The sequence below is a fragment of the Scomber scombrus genome, chromosome 13 (assembly GCF_963691925.1).
Source record: "Scomber scombrus chromosome 13, fScoSco1.1, whole genome shotgun sequence".
Lineage (NCBI taxonomy): Eukaryota > Metazoa > Chordata > Actinopteri > Scombriformes > Scombridae > Scomber > Scomber scombrus.
Window position 1 is genome coordinate 4530562 of NC_084982.1, and position 21060 is coordinate 4551621.

The following is a 21060-nucleotide window of genomic DNA, read 5'->3' on the forward strand; positions in this document are numbered from 1 at the left end:
TTTACATGGCCCTTCACAGTGTAAAATAGAAACTTTATTCATGGAAATACTTACAAAAAGGCCATTTTTTTTCAACTGAACATTCTCTTTAAATAGTAATCTAGGGTTATTTACAACTTTACAGTGTATTCAAAATACTCTTTTGGTAGCGGCCTCTTCACAAACAAAAAAAGACAAGTATGGCAGATTTTGGTCCCTGTCCAAGGAGGGAGGGAACGGAAGAGGGCTGCCCCCTGAATCCGAAATCAACTCTTGACCTCTACACCTTAATTCTGATTATTTGTGTATATTTGAGAAAATTGAACCAAAAAAAAAAAAAAGAAGAATGAAGATTGTTAGCAAAAACAAAAAAATTGCAGCAAGGTTTTTCCTTTTTTAAGTTACATTAAATAAGACTTCTCAAATGTACACAAGTGCATTCATTCACGGGTTCAAAGTGACAAAGAGTTGGTTTGAGATTCAATGGCGGGGGGAGAGAGGAGTTTAAGGGCGGGTTTAAGTTATTTGGCAGCGACCAGCACGTTGGGACAAGCTGGCATCCGAAACCTCTGTTCATCAGCACTCCAGAGGGAACGAGTTTGTGTTACATATCAGCTGTTTCATGTTCAAATAAAATGAGAAAAATGAGTAAAAGTGGCTCTGATGTTATTGCTGATCGTGATGCATTAGTGTCACTTCCTGAGCTTTTTTTTTTTTGTCCCTGTATTTCAACATTTGTAACCAATAATTTTGCATCATTCAAAAATGATCGACTTTGTATTGAGCTCCCTGGAAAGAAGAAGAAAAAATAACTTGTTAAGTTTAACGTGGATTTTTTTTTCCCCTCAGAGAGAACAAATATTTGTCACTCTTGACTTACAGCTCAATTAAATTAACGGTTAGTCTGGGAGGTAAAACCGTAAGTCGACAAATTCAATATTTGAGCCAAGTCTTACTCATTTATGAGCACAGCGTTGGAGTGCTTCTGTTAGTGGAGTGTAGAAAGTAAATAGACAGTCAAAAAACAGACAAGACAGACTCCCATCCTCCCACCACACAAAAAAACCTTAACTTAAGACCAAACACAAAGGGAAGGGAGGGGGTGACTGCATGAGAAGGCATGTGGGAAGAGAAGTGTTGATGAGCGTCTCCGCTGGATCCTGTGTGACCCTGAGTTGGCTGAAAACGCGCACGCACACACGTCCACATACACGACCTGAACCCTGCCTACGCCATTGCTCCATCACAGATAAAAACATGACTGATCACATCTGGAAAGTCCTGCCGTGTCCTCGTTTACTGCTCCTCCCTGTTTGAGAGAGTATGCGCTCTCGTTTAGGAGGAGAGTAATCGAGGGTAAGGACACTCACAGATGTTCTACAGGCTTTAAACCTTGTTGCATAGGCAAAACATTCACCTGTAGCAAAGACAAACGCTTCTACTAATCTGCATCATCTGGGCTCCACACCGCCTTTAGCTTCTAATAAAGACGGCATGGAAACCAACATAAACGTTATTGATGTTGAGAACATAAAGAGTCCACTGAAGAGCCGATGGTTTGAGAGCTGGATGCCTGTCCTTTCTCGTCTCCGTGGTGACCCTGTGCAAGAGGAGGAGGAGGAGGGAAAGGTGGGGGGTAAAGGGATGGAGGGTTGTCAGGTTCAACATCTGTAAATTCAGATTGGGATTTTGGGATGGGGGAGGGGAGGTGAGCCGGTCTCAGAGCGTGTCCACGTGGTTCATGTTATTGGATCTGTTGTGGATCTCTTCTAGGAAGTTCTCCAGCTGCTCGATGAGAACGCGCTTCTTGAACCTTTACAGGAAGAACAAAACAAGAAAAGTTAACATCTAAAATTTACAAAACACATTCTGTAACAACTACTTTCATTAAAAGCAACATTTTTGAATACTTCTATAATCACATGTTCTTATTTAACCAACAAAATGTGGGTGTTGTTGCTGGTGATCACAGCCCTAGGATAGAGAATAGCTCTTTACTTGAAGAGACTTGTGGAGAGGAGAATAGGCAAAGAGAGTTGAGCGATACAGGATCTATAAGTGAAACACAGGTGATTTGTTTCAAAAACCACAAGTCCACACGTCACTGTTTACAGCTTATATGACACAGCAGGCTGGTAGGTAAAGACGAGGGGAGGGGGGGGGGGGGGGCTTCTGAGAGATCGGTACCTGGCTGCCTCTTTGATGATGTTTTGGAGGAAGATGAGCCTGGTGTCCAAAGTGCCCTGGATCTGCTTCAGGAAGTAGAAGATCTTCTCATAGTCTGAAAGAGGAAGAGTAAAGAGAGAATTACTGATGAAGTATTGATGTAGTCACACACACACACACACACACACACACACACACACACACACACACACACACACACACACACACACACACACACACACACACACACACACACACACACACACACACACACACACACACACACACACACACACACACACACACACACACACACACACACACACACACACACACACACACACACACACACACACACACACACAGGAGAATGCTGATGGATAATAACTTAAAATATTGCCATTCTTTCCACAAAAAATGTTGATTAAAGCCTGGCTTATATTGGCTTATTATTACATTTCAAGTATAGTTACAAGTATATGTAACAAGAAACTGCAACACAGAAATAATGGATATATTTGATATAATTTAGAAACAAACAGTGTTGCCATAAAGAATACTGACTAGTCTACGTTCCAACTGTAAAGTATCTGTACATATCATAGTCATCATCATTTAACAACCAATTTTAAAGGGGGTCCTTATTCCTTTATGTCTATACTTGGGAATCAGTTTCATCTTTTACCTTTACATTAAACATTAACATTATATAGTGAATGATCATTTTCCCCTGCTCTATATTATGATGTAATTGTAGGTCCTACTATACAATTACTATACAATTATTGTTTTGTTGTCTTGTCTGCATTTGATGGTGATACATCTCAAGGGGTTATTCCTAATAAAGAATTTCAGTGATCTTTTCAATTTTTATGTTTTTAATTAATAATAATATTTGATGGCTTATTGGCTTTGTCTATTGTTGGTTTTACTGTTTTATGATATGATGTATTATAATCAGCTCTTTCTGTTTTACTTCATTTAATGCAGAGCGCACTTTGTAATTTATTTTTGAAATGTGCTATATAAATAAAGTTTTATTATTTTTATGTATTCATGTAAATTACATAACACTGGCTGATATATCAGACTTCACATTTTTAAGTGTTAGATAATTTAGTTAATTAGTAGATATCAGAATAAGCTTAAAAAAATCCAGTATTAATCGAGCTGTAATATTAATTAATTGATTCATAAAGATCCAGAGATTTACTAAGATATAATAATGTGCTTTAAAATTAATTTAAAAATTACTTTAAAATCAGTGAAATAACATATCCTCCTCCTAACTCAGTAAAAATTCAGAATCGATCAATTTGAAAAATAATGTTCATTTCAAAAGTTTAACTCCTAATTCAATGAAAAGTCATTTCTCAGTCTGTGGAGGTTTCAAGGTTCCACATCACACTTGTGTAAGTTGCATACTGTCATTTATTCAGACAAAGTTCATGCACATGTTCTTGTGTTTTGACATTTAACATTCCAGTTTCATGGTTTATTTGGTAAAATAAAAATAAAAATATATATATGTTTTTTGGTAGATAAGTAAGTAATCAAAACTGTTCCTTTTATTTTGTCCACCCCCTTCCCATAGACTGTGTTTCAGGTACATACGTCTGCCGGGTTTCCTGATCTCCTTGGTGATGAGCGCCCTCAGCTCGTTGTTGACCTTCACCGTCTCGTTGTGAATGTGCTTCTTGAGAGCGGCGGGCGTCAGGTATCGATGCTGCTGATCGTCCACCAGCACCATCTCTGCTCCTCCCTCCATGCTCGGCGGCAGCTCCTCGACCTGGGGCTGCCCGTTCTCCTCCTCCTCCTCGTCCACATCCCCATCCCCGTCCCCGTCCCCGTGCAGCAAGTCCTGGGGGTCTGCCTCCGTGTGGTTCTCCTGGTGGTCGGCGGGTCCTGACGGATGATCCCCCTCTGAATCCGAGCTCCCGTCTGAACTGTAGTGGTTCTGATTGAGGTGGTTGATAATCAGTTCTGGTTCCGGGGCTCCGTCCTCCATGTCTGTAAGGGTCAGAGGTTTAATACATAGTGCTGCAGATGTAGACGACATGCTTTGACTATTTTACAGCTCACATATTAGCGGGCAGAGTCTCCAGCTGTGTTCAAGTCATGTGGGATAAATGACAACTCATGACTGCTGTTTAACTGCAGAGTTAGTCATTAGGGGTTCAAATACTGTGCACTGACAACATTTGCATTTAATAACCATGAACTGACTCGAGACAATCAGGTTTGTTTAAGTTTTCAGACACTTCTGCAATATAAGTGCCAAGTTGGATAAATCACAGCTTTCACAAATGTTTCCCAGTCGTAGTTACAACTTAAATGTCAACCTTAACAGTATTTACAGGTTGGAAACTTACATCACTATCGGGTTGCATTATGGGAGCTCCAGGATCCAACTGTATTGGAGCTTGGTTATATATATTATACTTTCTAAAAAAGTATTCTCATTTTATGGAGGAGCAATATTAAATCTGTGGAGTACTACACCAATCACTATGAGACAGAACAGTTTAGTTTTATAGTTTTTCCCCCGCAAATTTCTTTTTAAAAGTACACTTTTCACCCCTACAATAAGGACACAAAAGAACATATTTCCTATAAATTATGTGCAACATCCCTTATATACTGTTGAAGGTTAAATTTGACCAATTTTTTACATTTGAGAGCTGTAAAAACACCATATACACATTTCTTTTAGTAAGACTTTTCTTAATGTGACTCACAGTTTACAAAAATGGAAACAAAATGCATCTTTTTCGAAAAAAATCTCTGTGCAGCTGATAAACATGTTTTATATGCAAATGTACAAATTTGACCTGTGTTTATTAAACAAAATACAAAATCATTATGCAAACATGTTGTATTCATCGTATTCTATCAAATGTCCTCCTGGACCATAAAATAATGATTGTGATGTATTTTAATCTAACAGTAGGATTAATCAAACATGTATTAATGACTGATGGGGCATTTATGAATGTGAATTGGTGTAGAGACTAATTATGAGTCAGAATATGAACAGTATGTAAAGGTTAAATATATTATAACTTAATATATATTCAATTAAAGAGGACAGACCTGCTCTATATGAAAACTGCCTTGAGATGACTTTTGTTGTGATTTGGCGCTATATAAAGATTTATTGATTGAAATTAATATTGTGTACTAAACACTTGACTGTCTAATTATCCCCCAAACAAATTATATAGATGATATAAATTACATAGAAAAGATCCACAAGAGAAAATCTGCCTATCCCCAAGTGAGGAAGTTAAATTCAATCTGACCTTCATGCAGCTGCTGTTTATTTTTGAGGGGATTCAACATTCTTTTCACTATATTTAAAAACCTTTGAATGACAGCGGGTATAATGTATAACAAAGTGTAACAGTAAAGGCTGCTACACTGTGATCCACTGCTGAACACCCTAATACAGACTGATTTATAATAACTGCAGCAGCAGGTATGTCTTCTAAAAAGGTCACTGAAAATTACCAATGACCGGAAATGAGTAAAATCTGATTTAGCGATTCTACTGTGTATGTGTGTCTGTGTGTCTTGGTGTCGACACAAATCTTACCTGCTGTGGGTCGAGGGCTGGCAGGAGGGGTCACAGGGGGGGTGTAGGCCCGGCCCAGGCGCAGCAGAGGTGACATGCAGCGGCGCCTCTTGGGCCCTCCGCCTGGCATGTTGCTGCTGTCTCCTGGTCTCTTGCCTTTGTTCTGAGGGCCCGTCACAAACTCATCCGCCTCGTCGATCATCATACCCTGAGAAGAAGAAGAAGAGCGAGGAGGTTACTGACAGGGTGCTCAATGAACATGTTTCTATGTGGCTGCTCCTATATGTCTAGAGGTAGAATTAGGAAATGAGAGGCGGTGAGGTTACCTTCTTGTCTAGTTTGAAGGGGTTGCCGAATGTGTGCAGGCGCTTGGGCTGCTCAGGGTCGGCGTCTCGAAGAGGCTGAGGAGCAGCTTTGAGGAAGTCCTGGTAGTTGCCCATCTGGGCTATTGGCACGCTGTGGAGCTGGTCTGGACAGCAGGAAGACATTTTTTCTCTTAAAAAAAACTCATTCAACACCTGACGAAAATCTAGTTTTCACTGGCTTACAGTAACTTCACTGTTTCCTACCTGAGTCCTGTCCTCTGAGATTACAGACGCTGGTGTTGAGCAGGTTCCTCCTCATGCGGCTGAGCTGGTCCAGCAGGTGGCTGCGAGGGATGTCGTAAGGATTCCGAAAGCTCTGCGGCTTCAGACCCTGAGGAGGGGAGTTAAAATTTAGGCATGTGCAGGATGGTGCTTTAGGGAGTGATGTGAGCCTCAATTCTGCCTCCTTTCGAGCCAGGAAAGGAGATCAGTTTACTGCTGAATTATTGTCATAGTTTGGAGTGGATATACAGATGATACAGTTGGAGAGAAAGAGTCATTTTTCAAGTAAGAAACAGATTACATAAAACTTCTCAACAACTCAGGAGGATTGTTTCTCCTCTTAAACTCATATTACAACATATAAAGGAAAAATGTGTGCCAGTGACTGCTATTGAGCTCAAAACCAAATTCAACATCTTGAATTTTGTAGAAGGTAGATTAATACTACTACTACTACTACTACTACTACTACTACTAGTTCTACTACTAATAATAAAGATAGCAATCTTACCTTGTTGAGTAGTGCCAGGTGAAAGCCTTGGAACTCTTTGGGGTTGAGTTCCAGGGGTAGACTTGGAGCATCTCCTGTAAGACTCTGCAGCTGCTGGATGAAGTCCCTACGCTGGGCCAGAGATATGCCTCCACCTCGCCAACGCACCTTGATGCCGGCGTCTGGTGTGGGCTTCTTCCCGATGGAGGCGATCAGGCGGTCGTATTCGATTTTTGTCTGGAAGTGAGAGCAAATAAGAAGGCATGTGACTGATAGCATCCTACTTGATATATAACTTAATACAAATAACATACATGCAAATGTTGCCTATTGTTTTCAGTATGGGTGTCAATCAGTAGGCCTGTAACATTTATCATGATTATTTCTGAGACAATATATAGTCCAACAAAAGTAGTTATCATGACAGGCCTATCAATATGATACTGATAATTTTCTACCCAAATATTCATATTGCATTTAACAAAATAATAGAAACACGCAAAGTGTTAGTGTTTTGGGTGGTTTTCTATGATATGTGCCCAAACATAAACAGCTCAACTTCTAACCTGCTGGCTGAGCTTCTTCAGGTAGGAGACCACGCTGTAGCTCAGGCCATACTCCATGTTATCTGCTAAAAGGTTTGGCGCTCCCATGATTCTCAGAGCCTTCCTTAAGGACTGTGGGGGAAAAAAACAAATTAAAATCTTTCGTAGTTTTGGCATTTTAATCAAATGAGATCAAACTTTAGGACTGGAGAATGATTCACGAGTCCACTGACCCCGATATAATATGGAGGCATGGTCTTCAGGTAGTTCTCAAAGGACTGCCGCCACTTGATGGTAGGCTTGAACTTGTGCACTTTAATCAAGTCGTCTGTAATAAACAAACACAAAACAAGAGATCAGAGCAGTCTCATTGACCTGGAACTCATTGGAACAAAAGACAGGTGCTGAGTGTCTACTTCAATAAAAACAAAAAATAAAAAAAAGACAACTTTCAGAGATAATGGGAGATTACTGGAATGTCACAGAAGCGCATACAGAACGACTAAAAATAAGAGATAATCCCTGATAAACATGATTTTGGATTTATAAAGTCTTACCCAGAAGTGGCAGAAGCACGGGGTAGTTGTAGGGCATCACAAACAGGTTGACACAGTTCAGAGCCGTGCTGGCCTTCAGGTAGCCAAAGGGTTGGCCCAGGTCACTGTACTTGGCACTATTACACACAAACACCTAAAAGAAAAGAGAAAAATCAGTGGATGAATGATGGTATTAAACTATACAACCAGCAAACACATAGAAAACAAAGAACCTACAGAGTAAGGAGAGTTTCATTCTGTATCAACTATTCCTTTAAAAAGAAACTTGCACTTTAAACACTCCCTATGAGACTTTGAAGCTAATTGTTTTAACTTCAGCTAACCTCTGTTTGACTTTCACACAATTGTGGCTATGTAGGACACAGCTTATGATAACTGTAATTCCATTTTTTGCATTTAATTGCCTGCATATATGGACTGTAGTCAAACACAAGGCTAAAAGGCTACATGCTAACCCCTCAGTTAAACAGCACACCAGAAAACAAAAAAATAAATAAAGAGACAACTTTTGAAATATCTTGAACTACTGGATAGATATTTAAGAAATCTGGTACAAACAGGATGAACTGTAAATATGTAAAACTGTAAATATAGTCCAAATATCTGAAACAAATTGCATTCCTATCAGCCTAAGCTGTGCTTTCTGTTTGGTGTTAATTATGCTAAACTAAGACAGTGAACATTATGTGCTTTACATTAGCATTGTTAGCATTTTCACTGTTTGTCGATATTAGCATTTAGCTAAAAGTCCTGCTGTGTTCAAGTAAATGCCTACAGAGCTACTAGCTAGGTGGTTAGTCTAATTTCCATTAGCCTCAGCTGTGCTTTGTGTTAAGTGCTAATTAGCCAATGTTGCCATATGAAAATGCTAAACTAAGACAGTAAACATTACATGCTTTACATTAGCAACGTTAGCGTTTTCACTGTGTGTCGAAATTAGGATAGGGTCACTTTATTGATCCCCCTTAGGGGAAATTCAAAAAGTGACAACAGTATTCTTGAAAAGTGATTAAAAAAATAAAAAATAAAGCTCTGCTGTGCCCAACTACATGCTAACTGAGCTATTAGCAAGGTGGTTAGTCTAATTAAATCCTTAAAATACTTATCAGTGGTGTATTTTAACCTTTAAGCCTGTTCATTGAGCTGAATATTTATATTAGCATGTTAATGTGGGTGTGTACAGTTATAGTGTGTGTGTCAGAAATCAATTCATGTACTCATGTATTCCTGTACTACATAATTAACACTAGCTGACTAAATAGTGAGCTGTACATTGACATGTTGGACACTTTGGGAATAATTATTTGAATCAGGGTTAATATTGTGAAAACCTGAAAACTTTAAATATGACAAAATGTCTAACGTTCAATCATTTCATGTGCCAGAATTAGATTATCAGCAAACCACCAGGTGTAAAGGTTGAACATCATGGATTTTAGGTTTAACTTTAAACCTCTTTCTCACAGTGTGTGTGTGAGTTATTATGTGTGTCAATGTTAGTGTTGTACCTGCCAGCAGGTGTGCGGAGACTTCCTCTCCAAAATGTACTGTGTTAGAGGCGACGGCTCCAGCTCATATTTGTCAAAGGGCACCTTGTCTATCACCATGGGCTCCGCGTCCAGACAGGAGAAACGTACGTGGGGGTGGGCTGAGCGGGGGGGCTGTGTGTGGTACAGGGGGAGAGGTACATACTGTTACAGTACATATTACAACACATTAACAATAACATTCTGCACCTAGAAAAAATGGATGTCTGTAAAGATAATCATGTCATTTTTGTGATGGACACTTTTTTTGTCTGTTTGCAAATATCTATATTTGATCTTGATATTTAACATTTATATTTGCCCTTCCATTATTACTCATGATAGACTGATTGTTGGTTCATCAATATTTACAGTGATAAAACACTTTGGCAGTGCTGCTACTTTCCCATTTACCTGCCAAACCTGTATTTATTTCACTGCGAAATAGATTTGGCCCTTCTGTTTTTATCATCATCAATACTTCCCTTTTGCACCATCATTAACAGGAATTGATATGACCTTTATGTTGATTGTTCAGGTAAACACTATTTATGTTTTTCTATGGTTTCTATGTGTGATGCTCTCAGAGAGACAAATATTTGCTTTCCGTTCTTTCAATATAAACGTAATCTTTAAGTTTTGCAGAACTCTAGGATTATGCTGCTGTTTCTCTAGGCCATTAAAACACTAAATAAAAGAAACAAAGATATGAATGCAAGAAATTTAACAAAGGTTCTCTTGTGAGCTATTCTTCTTAATTCTTCTAATTGTTATCATTCTTATTCTTACCAGTGTGGGGGAGTTCTGGTCCGGCCAGAAGGCCTCCGGGATGGGCCAGTGACCGATAGGAACACCGGTTTTAGGGTTGGGTCGTACATAGATGAGCTTGTGACAGCAATGCCAAGGCTGCAGACCGGATTTCACTGTCTCAGCTGGAGCGTCTGCATAGACACACACACAGTACAGAGGAAGCAGTGAGAGACAAGATGATGTGTTTGTCAAGTATGAAACACAACAAAAGATTTTGACAAAGTTTTAACAGTGTGTAGACAGAGTCAAAATATGAAGGTGGAGATTTCTAACGAATATCCACCAGCTGTTTATGAGCAACAGTAAAAAAAAACAGTGAGTGGGAGAGAGCAAATAGCCCCTCAGCAAATCACTTGCAGCAGTTGTCAGAAAAGGTATTTCAGAAATAAAGTCAGTCATAAAACAAATTGTCTTTACCCTCAAGTGGAGGAGGGTCGGGCCCCGTCTTCTCAAAGTTTATCACCACTCCGCTCTGGATCTTCTGCACCAGAGACTCCAAACACTGATTCAACATACGCTGTGAGAACACGCTGTACGAGCGACCTGGAACACAAACAACCACACATGTAGGTACACACCTGAACATCTGAACATTTTAGGGTTGAATTTAAAATCTTTTTTACTAAATTTAAAATCATATTAAAGAATAGAACTCCTCATCTTTCACACCTGTTCCCTGCACGTTTAGCTTTTCAGCAATAGTAAAGCTGTAATACTCTTTTTTGGTCACTTGGGGGCAGCAGAGGAAGCTGGAAAGTGAATATGTACATTTATACTTAATGTTATGTGTAGACTTGGGTAACTTGACAGAAAAATGTAGTGAATATGGTATGATGATGGAATTCAAGCCTTTACTATTTAAACACGCACAAAAAATAGTATTTTAATCAAAAAGTTACAAACTGTATATTAGCTGCTTGCTTGTGGAATAAAAAGGGCTTTCAAATTAAAAGGCACACGGAATATTGGTATTAACAGTGTAAGATTACACTTATGAAGCAAAACTCAGTTAAAATTGGGAGATGGTGCTAATATCCAGCCCTGCTTTCTGAACGTTTTGTATTTTGTTTTTCTTGATAGAAGCTTATTAAATCCTGACATTTTACCAACTTGGAGACAGATACCAAAATGGTACCAGCACTGAAGGTAGAGTGGAATCTAAAAAATCCTGCAGTGCCTGACTACAGGTACAGCAGAATCCCAAGTGCTCTCTGTTTCACATTCTGCTCATCATATCAGCCTTTTACACCTACCGGCTGTTACAAGTATGCAAAAAAAAAAAGGTGCTTCGGCGTGAAATATAACTCCAACAGGCTCCGACTCTGCTTTTCATCACAGCATCGGTCAGAGCAGGAAAAGGTCACATGAGTAAAAGACGGTAAATCAGACGAAGCAACGACTGATTAGTCTAAATTCAGTTAACTGCCTCCAACTTCACCTCTCGTGACCTCGCCGTGCACCCATTCACTCGCTCATTTCAATAGGCCGCGGCTTTGTGTCAGGTCTGCCATCAGCAGTAATGGTCAGGCAGCGTGTACTGTAGACCGTCACTGACAATGGAGCTGTGTCATGTTCTGCATTCAGCACCACTGGCTGCTACAGAGAGCTTTGGTGCACTCTCTGTTCTGTGTGTGTTAATCTTAACCTCTCCCCCATCAGCGTGGTTCTAGTCTGTTCCTCCCGCCAGCTGCTGCTGCTGCTGCTTGCTTCCACAGCACCAGCAGCAGCGTCAGGACTCGAGACAGGAAGGATGGAAAAAGAAATAAATAAATAAGTCTCTAAGTGGATGTTCCTTAAAAACTGGTGGGTAGGCAGCCAGAGTTTGGATTATTCTACAGTCAGGGGATTTACAGATTGAAATCAATGGCTTGAAAGTATCTTGACAGTCCTGTGAATGGGGAGAAAAAAGAAAAAAAGACAGTTCCAATTCTGGACTAGGTGGGAAAATCTGAGCTTTCCAACCATAATCATTTACTGCTTGAGTGCACTTGAGCAAAGCGCTTAACCCTCTCGCCTCGACAGCTCCAACCAACAGAGTCACGGCGGTTAAAACAAGAGCGCGCTGTGCTTTTGCGCCGGCAGACCTGTAAACACAAGTAAATCTGAATATTGAGCGAGACGGTGTAGTCAAGTCTAGCTTATCTGGATCTATGTTTTTTTGTTACCGCCACCAAAAAAAAAAAACCCACCCCACAGACCTATTATTCTCCCTCTTTCTTTGTATTTGACACAGATGATTCATCAGCGGCGCTACGGAATGCACTTACCAAATAGCTATTTCGATCTGGCGTTATAAATACTTTTGGGCTTGCCCCAGCATGTTCCACCGGGCTCTGCTGTAGAAATTAGGCTTGTGTCATCTACAAGAGGATTATATCTGTGGTGTTTTCCAAAATAAGATAGAATGACATCTATTTACAAGTACTTGGCTGCGCAGAGCAAAAGTCATTATGGTACTTTGGGAGTCACTGAAATATTCTGGGTGCATGGATGAGCAAAAATCATGAAATTGGCCAAAAGCCTTGAATATCAGACAATGTAGATTTTAGTTGTGACACTGATTCAATATGCTTTATTAATAATTTGTATATTGTGTTATTAAATATATAAATTGTATGGATTAATCTGCTTCATTTTTGGAGATTTTACAGGATCATTTGAAATATATACAGAATGCGACAAATACTAGAACTGGCTTATATTCATTTGTTGTGTCTTATAACCTTTATATGCATGAAACAACAATAATAATAATAAAATAAATTTAAAAAACTTTTTAAAAAAACAATAAAATTCAAATTAAAAACCCTAAATAATAAATAAATAATCATTTAAAAAATCATTCCAACTTGCTGCAACAATAAAAAAATAATAAAAAATACATAAAAATAAATAAAAATTAAAAAAAAGATGTTCCTTTTTGGTCTACGCCACTAAATAAAGAAAAAGTTAATTCGAAATGTATCTACTATATTCCAGCAATGCCCACTTCAGTCACATATTCCACCTTCACCAAAAACACCCAACTTGCACCCAGTCCTGCCTTACCTCCGGTGACCTCACACATGGGGGTGATGGGCGAGTCGTCGGGCGGTACGCCTCCGAGGGGTTCGGGCTCTACCGACGCGTTGCCGGGGATGCGTAGCACCAGGGAGAACAGACGCTGGTCCCAGCGGAAGGGCTCCTTGGTCAGCTCGCTACCTGGCAGCGGGGTGGTCAGAGGGAGATGGAGCTGGAGGATGGAGGAGAGGAAAAACACAGAGGGATGAGTGAAGAGACGTGGATCATAACTGCAGACAGTGTGTGAGTGTTGGTTAGGGTTGTTTAATATCTAGATATACTGTATATACTCGGAGGTAGAGCTCCCTTTAATAAATGTGGTTATATTAACACTATTGCGAGTAATTCTGCACATCAATGAGCAGGATTTTTTTATGGAAAGACTACATTTTCCCAAAAGAGACATCCCCATTTAGTCATTTTAGTCATTTTCCTTTCACGCTTTCCTGGGCAGCCCAGATATATTATTAAATAACTGTGTAAGGAGAACTGCAATTAAAGTCAGCCTTTGCCACCAGAACGTCACTTGGTTAACTTGTGCCCAGTCTGCAATGATCACACAAGCTATAAATTAGACTGTGGCTGCACAATCACAGATTTGCAGTAAATCATGCTCTTATGTGGCCCTGCTCAAAGCCACAAATCTGACTTCTGAGTACTCAGAGGGTCATCTGACAGGGAGCAGCACCAGAAATGTTTCAACGTGGACGGTCGACGCAGTGAGGGAATGACATCTTACAGAATGAGAGACAGAAATAAATGATTAGAGGTAGAGATACAGAGAGGGAGACTACCGAGGAATCGCCCTGTTCACGTGCTACATGCTTCTGTAGCAAGGGACACAAAGTGACCTTTGTAGTTGTGTTTCTGTGTCAAAACTGGAGCAGAAACAATGGGTGATTTATAGACCAGCTGGTTGACAGATTTAATCAGAAACTACTTCGATTACCCGCTAATCTACAAAACTTTTGGTTAAAAAAAGAAAAAAGAAAAAAAAAGATAAAAATTTCACGTCATTTATCGAGCAAAAAAAAAATCACATATTTGTTGGTTTCAGCCTCTGAAATGTGAAGAATTGCACATTTTCTCTTAGATATCTGCTCTTTTAAATATGAATATCTTTTGGTTTTGGCCATTTGGAAACATCACATTGGGCTCTGGACCTCCTTACACTATTTCCTAACATTTATAGACTATTGGTTTTATCCAGTTAGTCAAAAAAGTCATAAATTCACTGGTTGTGGGTTCTCAGATTTAAATACTGGTTTGGTTTTCTTAGTCTGCTGTGATAGTAAATTTTTATCTTTGTATTTCAGACTGTTGGCTGGACAATAAAAGCTTATTTGAATATGTCACCTCTGGCTTTGGGAAACTGTGGGGGACATTTTTTTCTACTTTCTTCTATTTTTATAGATCAATTGACTCATTGAGAAATAATTGGTAGTTGCAGCCCTGATCACAAACCCAACAGAATTACAATTTCTGTCCTTCTTCTAAAAGGTGTTCAAGTTAGTGATCGCTTATAGTATGACAGGTTAGATATGAAGCTGTAAGAATATAAAGCAGGGCTTTGTAATAGCAGCTGTTTTTGTTAATGAAGCGCCTGCCTTCATAGTGACAGGTAGCAGTGTTTGATGCTTGTGTTAAAGGGAACATTGTCTGCATTGTTGACGATAGAAGACTTCAGAACATAGAGTTGCCACCCAGTCAAAAGCAGGAGAGCGATCCTGATTTGGCTGGCGGGAGGTGGTGGCTGACCTCGTCTTGGACTCCACTGCTGCCGGTCAACTTGTTGCCGTCGGTGATGGCGATGATGATGGCGGGCTCGAGGAAAAAGGGGTTCCTTCCCTACCGAGACAGAAACGGAGAAAGACGTATTAACGGTTGGCACTTTAAAACCAAACCACAGATCAATGAGTCACATAATATTTATAAACTGCTTTAAGGTGTGAGATATAAATAAGAGCATAATATAGATAACTCACAGAGATCTATTTTAAGAGAGTGGGTGTATGAAGGAGAGCTTAACTCAAGGGAATAATAAGTAGAAACAGTAAAAGTCTTTAGTGTGGTGTGACTACATCTATATGAAACCTCTTTTTCTGCTAGACCCTCACAGTATTTCATGACATCAGCACTCCACAGCGCTGCATTTATCACTATGCATCAGCCTCCTGGTGAGATCTCCGAGACCACAGAATAACTTGGTGAGTTAACAGCTTATAACCTCGACTCGTGGCTGGACTCCTCTCTTCATAAAGGCCGTCCTGTTCCTGACAGCGGTGCGATTTATAAATGGACGCGGACCCGCTTGGCTTTTGGACTCTACCTGTAGAGGCTGTGGATTCTGCTGAATGATGGATCTGTCCGGTTTGCACAAACAGCCCAAAGTAAACAGAGCGGGGATACACCACCACACATCCACACAGTACTGTAGGTATCCATGACAACCTAGAAGAATTTTTTTTTTTCTTTCTTCCCCCCTCCACTCTCCGACTCCCTTTATGATACCGGGTTTGCTTTTTGAGCATGCTAATGAGTTATAGCAACGAGGCTAACTTGCCACATGAGATGATTTCAACTGTGTCACATCAGCTCGCTTAAGCTTTCACTGTTGCTATGCAATTAGGGGTTAGTCATACAGTGGCTTAAAAAAGTCAAATGCAACTATTACTACATTTTTTAGGATAATATCGATGTCCAGCATAGTTTGGCAGGTTAATGTATAGACTGATGGAGACCATTACAGCTCTCCTGTCACATCATTTCCTCACTCATCCTTCCCCGTGCTTTCATTACCCTCCTAATGAAACAGTGATCGGTGTGGGGGATTACCTGCTGGCTGCACCCCCCCCCCCCCCTCCCCCCTCCCTTCTCTACCTCCGTAGCCCTCTTCATCTCCCAGGGGAGAGTCATCTCAGATGCCTGGCAACCTGGAGGACTCTTTGTTACTGTAGAGAGAAGCACTCCAGGGTAATATTAACTCCCCTACAGACTTACTCCCCCTTTGTCTGGCTCTCTATCCCGCTTGAACGGCTTTCACCTTGTGCACTTCAGAACGCCAGGATGAAAAGTTTTCTTTATAAATTAAATCTGAAGGAAAAGTGGACTGTGATTAGTTATTTATAGGGGGCGATTCAAATGCAAGGTTGATCAAACACAGGTTAGGGCATCGCTTTAGTTTGGTTTTGATTCGCGGCTCCTGAAGCAAACTCAGACTGACAGACATAAAACAAAAAACACACCAAAGTGTGTGTGTAGTCATCAGAGCACACATTAAACCTCGCTGTGAGTTCTGATGGCTCAATAAGAATCAGCCACACCTCTGGAGGTTCAGCCTGGTATCTTTACTGGTCTGAAACTAAACTAAAGGTTTCAGATCATCAACCAACATCTGCACTCCCTCCCCTGCTTTAATCTAATCAGTATTAATGTCAATGGGACTCTGGCTCGCATCATTTGCTCACAAACAAGTTAGTTTTATACACAAGTGCCTTTGTTCCACTTTCCAGAGTTTCCAGTGTAAACAACAACAACAAACAGGGTAACAAGAACAAAAAACAGCTCACAGGAGGTGTAATACTACAATATAATGCTGAAATTATTCCATTAATTAATGAGTAAATTGACAGAAAATGACCCTATAATGAATTTTTATAATTGATTAATGATTTAGGTAATCTATCAAGCATAAAATAATATTCTATCTTTTTAACCTTTCATATGTGAGAATTTGCTACTTTGTTTTATATAACTGAAAATTGAATATCTTTGGGTTTTGGAAAGTTGGTCGTACAAAAAGGGAATTTTAAGAAGTCATCACTATTTCCTAAATGAAAAAAAAAAAAGTTAAAGAAAAGCCGGACTTATCAGTAAAAGAGCTATGACTCTTTCATAAAGCACATAAGAAAGTGACAGTGGTGACAGAGCTACAACATGAGTTATGATGTAAAGTCACATTGGGGGGGATGGGGGAGGTAGATGGGAGAGCGCCAACTATGCTGAAACTGATCTGCTTGCAGTTGTGAAACGGCAAGCAGGAGAAGCCTGCTCATTAAACTATAATTACCTAAAATAAAATCAAGCTGTTACTACACAGAGGTCAGTGGTGACCAGTATGGGTCAGACTAACCTTAACTTCACTGTGTGCTCTATGTGTGTGTGTGTGTTCATTGCAATAATGCCTCTGCCAGCCTGACAGGTTAGTATCTGACATTCAAACATCCCTGCAGAGTGTATCTGCATGTATTATGCATGCTGTATATACGCATTACCCACTGGATGGTAGAGATCTTCCTTCCTCTTATTTGTTACTCAGGAAATGCTGGTTAAACATTCATTATTGTTCTCAGCCTCCCGACTTACCTCTGTGATGGAAAACAGACGTCCTGATTCAAAAGCGACCATGAGCACACACATCCACCTGGCAATTACACTGACTATGAGACTAGACTTCTATAAGCTTGCATTAATACTGACTATGTTGTTGCCCTGGTGCTGAAAGCATCACTTCATTTCCAAACAATGGCCAGAAAAATACAACATGGTGGTGTTTTACATCTCCTGTGAGCTGTTTGGTGATTTCTGACTAATGAGAAGAAGTCAGATAAAAACGACTGGTTATTTTGTGAAACACTACAAGATAAGTAGCATGATGAAAGAAGACTTTATCATATGTTACAGATAAGCCATTAAGCACAATCTCATTATTTCTTTCCATCATATCCCCCTCTCCTCTGCCTTCACTTCCATTTTTTTCTTTACCTCCCTTAACTGTAGATTTGAGCCCCGAGACAAACTGGTGATGTCATTGGGCAGCACTTTTTTTTTTTGAATCGGTAAATTAGTCACAGACTTTCTGGGCTCGATGAATATTTGGCTGCTATAATGCATCCAAACTAGCTGTGAATCAGAGCTGCTCTGCTGAAGCAGGAGGAGAAACTGAGCAGAGCAACACAATGGAAATAACATGTCTGACTTCTGGTTTAACGCATGTTTCTCCTCTTTAACCTGCACCATCAGTCTCACCTTGTAAAGCTTGTCTTTAAATATCTGAACACTGATGAGCTTTTGAAGAGAATAATTAAATTATTAAAAAGTAAAAAAAGGATTTTAGACAGTCCAGATGTTACATTAGCGACACAATAGACATCTCAGTAAAATCTTGGTACAAACAGAATCGTGGTCTTATGGGAAGCTGCAAACTACACGTAGCTGCCAATTTATTAAGAGCACTTTGCTTAAACTAATGCAGCAATAAATCCTACTTTCATTAAATTATTGTAATGTTCAGTTTTTGTTTAAACTATTTAGAAGTGTGCTGATATGATCATTTTGGATGCTGTTCTGACGCTGACATGACTGCTTAAATATTATTCCCACCCAGTCATTGATATGATTTAATTTAATATTCCAACCATCTCTCAGGATAATGTAATATAATTCAACAGCTCTTCCAAAATCATTTTTAAATCAACACTTCCCTATAGCAGCTTCAATAAAACTGAACACTATAACCTTAATGAATGTAGAATTTAACGCAGGCGTAGTAGATTACCTACTAACAACAGCTGGACTGCCAAACTGTGTAACTTCCTTAGCTGTATAAATACATCATGCACTTCCGGGCCTCTATGTTAGCTAGTTTATTGCTCTAATCTCTATGCAGCTAAAAATATTAGCGTGAAGATACCCGTGACTTGCACAGTGGCGGCGGCGGCATGTAACACAGACAAAAAAAAGTCACCAAATTAATGGTGAAAAAAAATACATGCCCCCTGTACATATGATTATTATTATTTACTTATGTTTGTGTCAAGAGCATGTGACTCTGAAGGTGTGTGGGGTCACAGTATGCAGGTGGTTGATGCTTGTAAGACTGGTGGGGGGGGATAGGGTAAAGGGGAGTAAGAGGGGGGAGAGAGTGAAGGGGGTCTGTGGAGATAGGGGGATGGGAGGGGGGGGGGCGTAGAGAACCTTGTCATTGCACTTCCCAAAAAAAAAACCCTCTGATTTCCTCTCTGCCTCTTCAGTTACTACATACCTGTCCATAGTTGTCTATCCCAGTCACTAATCTATTGAGATTGAGTAAATCAAAAGCGGTCCTCAAGGAGTGTCCAATAGCTGTGAGCCCGGTTGCTTGGAGGTTCCTCAGCTCTGTCATGAAAGTGGCGTGGCTCTCCTTCCATCCGGCCTTTAAAAGGAAAGAAGCGAAACAAAAACACACGGTTGATAACATGAAACTTAAAAAGAGATCTACCCCTTGCTGCCGTAGATATATCCACTAGACAACTTCTACAGAAGTCAGCAGTTCACGTGCATGTTTTTATTATGAATCTGAGCTGATACACATCTATATAGGTCGTTTCCTCTCTGTCTCTCTGTGTGTCTGCAGAAAGTAAGATGACAGCACTGCAGCTGTGGTCCTGATCTGTTTCTAAACAGGCTGGTGTGACCTGCCTGGGACCAGAAATTACTAAGTGGCAATGTGTGGCATGACTAAAGTGGAAATTTGGTCTAAACAAGTAAAGTAGGCTAGCCACCCCCCCTCCTTCTCTCTCCCCTCTCCCTCCCTCCCCTGCTCCCAGATATCACCTCGCTGTATAAATAACACCCAGAGTTCCTTGCAGCTCACATTGAAACAAAATGTCGGCCATGTTTTAAAAGGGGTATGAAAGCTCCTCCTGAAGATTTTTTTTCTTTCTCTCTCTCTCGACACAATTGATGTAGCGCTCACAACAAGCGTGGAGGAGCGATGGAAGGACAGTCAAGTCAATCTTATCTGCGCAATGTTTTTAAAAGCTGGATATGAACCCGAAAACAAACTCTAACCTTTATCCCGAGCGGAACGTCTTCAAAATTTACCAACATGTACCGGTCCCCTCGGCTGGCCGGGTCCCTGCCTCTGAGCTGTGGGGAAGATAGGAGACAATTATTCACGGTTATCGAGAGGTGTTGACAGGCGAGCTTGCAGCAGCACAACGTTGAACCGAATGTGTCCCGCGGTTACAGTACCTTCATAAAAGTCTCAACAGCGCCTTTTGCTACGTCCAGATAGGTAGTGCCCAGATGGGTGCGCTGGTTCATTGAAGCGGACGTGTCTATCAGAAAAAGTAAAACGGGCATTGTGGTGGTAACGACACGTTCTGCATGGACTTGGTGTCAGTACGAGCGGCCAAAACGCCAAAAAAAAAAAAAAAAAATCTTTTGTTCTCCTGCCGCCTGTATCACCTCTCTCAGCTAGCTAGCTGGCTGGCTAGCTGGCTAACTGTCTGTCTCACACATTCTTTACAAAAAAAAGTGTAAGAATAGTGAGTGTAGAAGCCCTTTCCGGGCAAACTAAACTAAAAACCTCACACCCAAGGGGCAGGTTAATGATTCACGAGGGATTTTTGGTAATTTTTTACTATATTTTGCAATTATTCCTAAGTTTCATAGTCACAAAGTTCCCCCTCACAGAGAGTCCCAGCTTCTGCCTGCACTGAGAGCGCTGTGTCCTGTCCACCGTTTTTAACCTCAGCTCCGCTCCCGACCCCGCCCCCCGAGCGGGCTTTCACCGTCACGTGCGGACATCTCGGCTTCCTCATTGGCTGTCTCACGCCGCTCATTAACATACCCACATAAGGTCCGAAGCTACGGCAGCTCATGCGCATGCCTGCTTGCCTCACAGGCAGGAATGTAAGGAGAAATATTCAGCACATGCATGATGTTTATTAAAGAGCAGTACATATGTGACGATGCACTTTTTTCTATGACTATAACTGTAG

At 40.4% G+C, this 21060-nt stretch overlaps 1 protein-coding gene across 2 annotated transcripts; it reads right to left on the bottom strand.

Annotated features, from left to right (window-relative positions):
- Position 1: 1 nt before the first annotated feature.
- ints6 (integrator complex subunit 6) lies at positions 2-20744 on the bottom strand. Of its 2 annotated transcripts, XM_062431785.1 has the most exons (18): positions 20309-20744; positions 20126-20203; positions 19338-19487; positions 15053-15142; positions 13283-13466; positions 10652-10777; positions 10214-10365; positions 9407-9559; positions 7899-8031; positions 7575-7669; positions 7363-7473; positions 6818-7033; positions 6289-6415; positions 6046-6188; positions 5741-5927; positions 3760-4155; positions 2167-2260; positions 2-1792 (listed from the first exon to the last, which is right to left on the bottom strand). In XM_062431785.1, exons 1-18 carry the CDS (start codon positions 20417-20419, stop codon positions 1699-1701), a joined length of 2640 nt encoding a protein of 879 aa, XP_062287769.1. In that variant the 5' UTR covers positions 20420-20744; the 3' UTR covers positions 2-1698. The 2 variants fall into 2 exon arrangements, 1 of the variants encoding a protein (XP_062287769.1); XR_009927051.1 differs by lacking the exons at positions 2-1792; positions 2167-2260; positions 3760-4155; ... (3 more) ...; positions 6818-7033; positions 7363-7473 and having other exon boundaries at positions 9411-9559.
- Between the last annotated feature and the right edge of the window lie 316 nt (positions 20745-21060).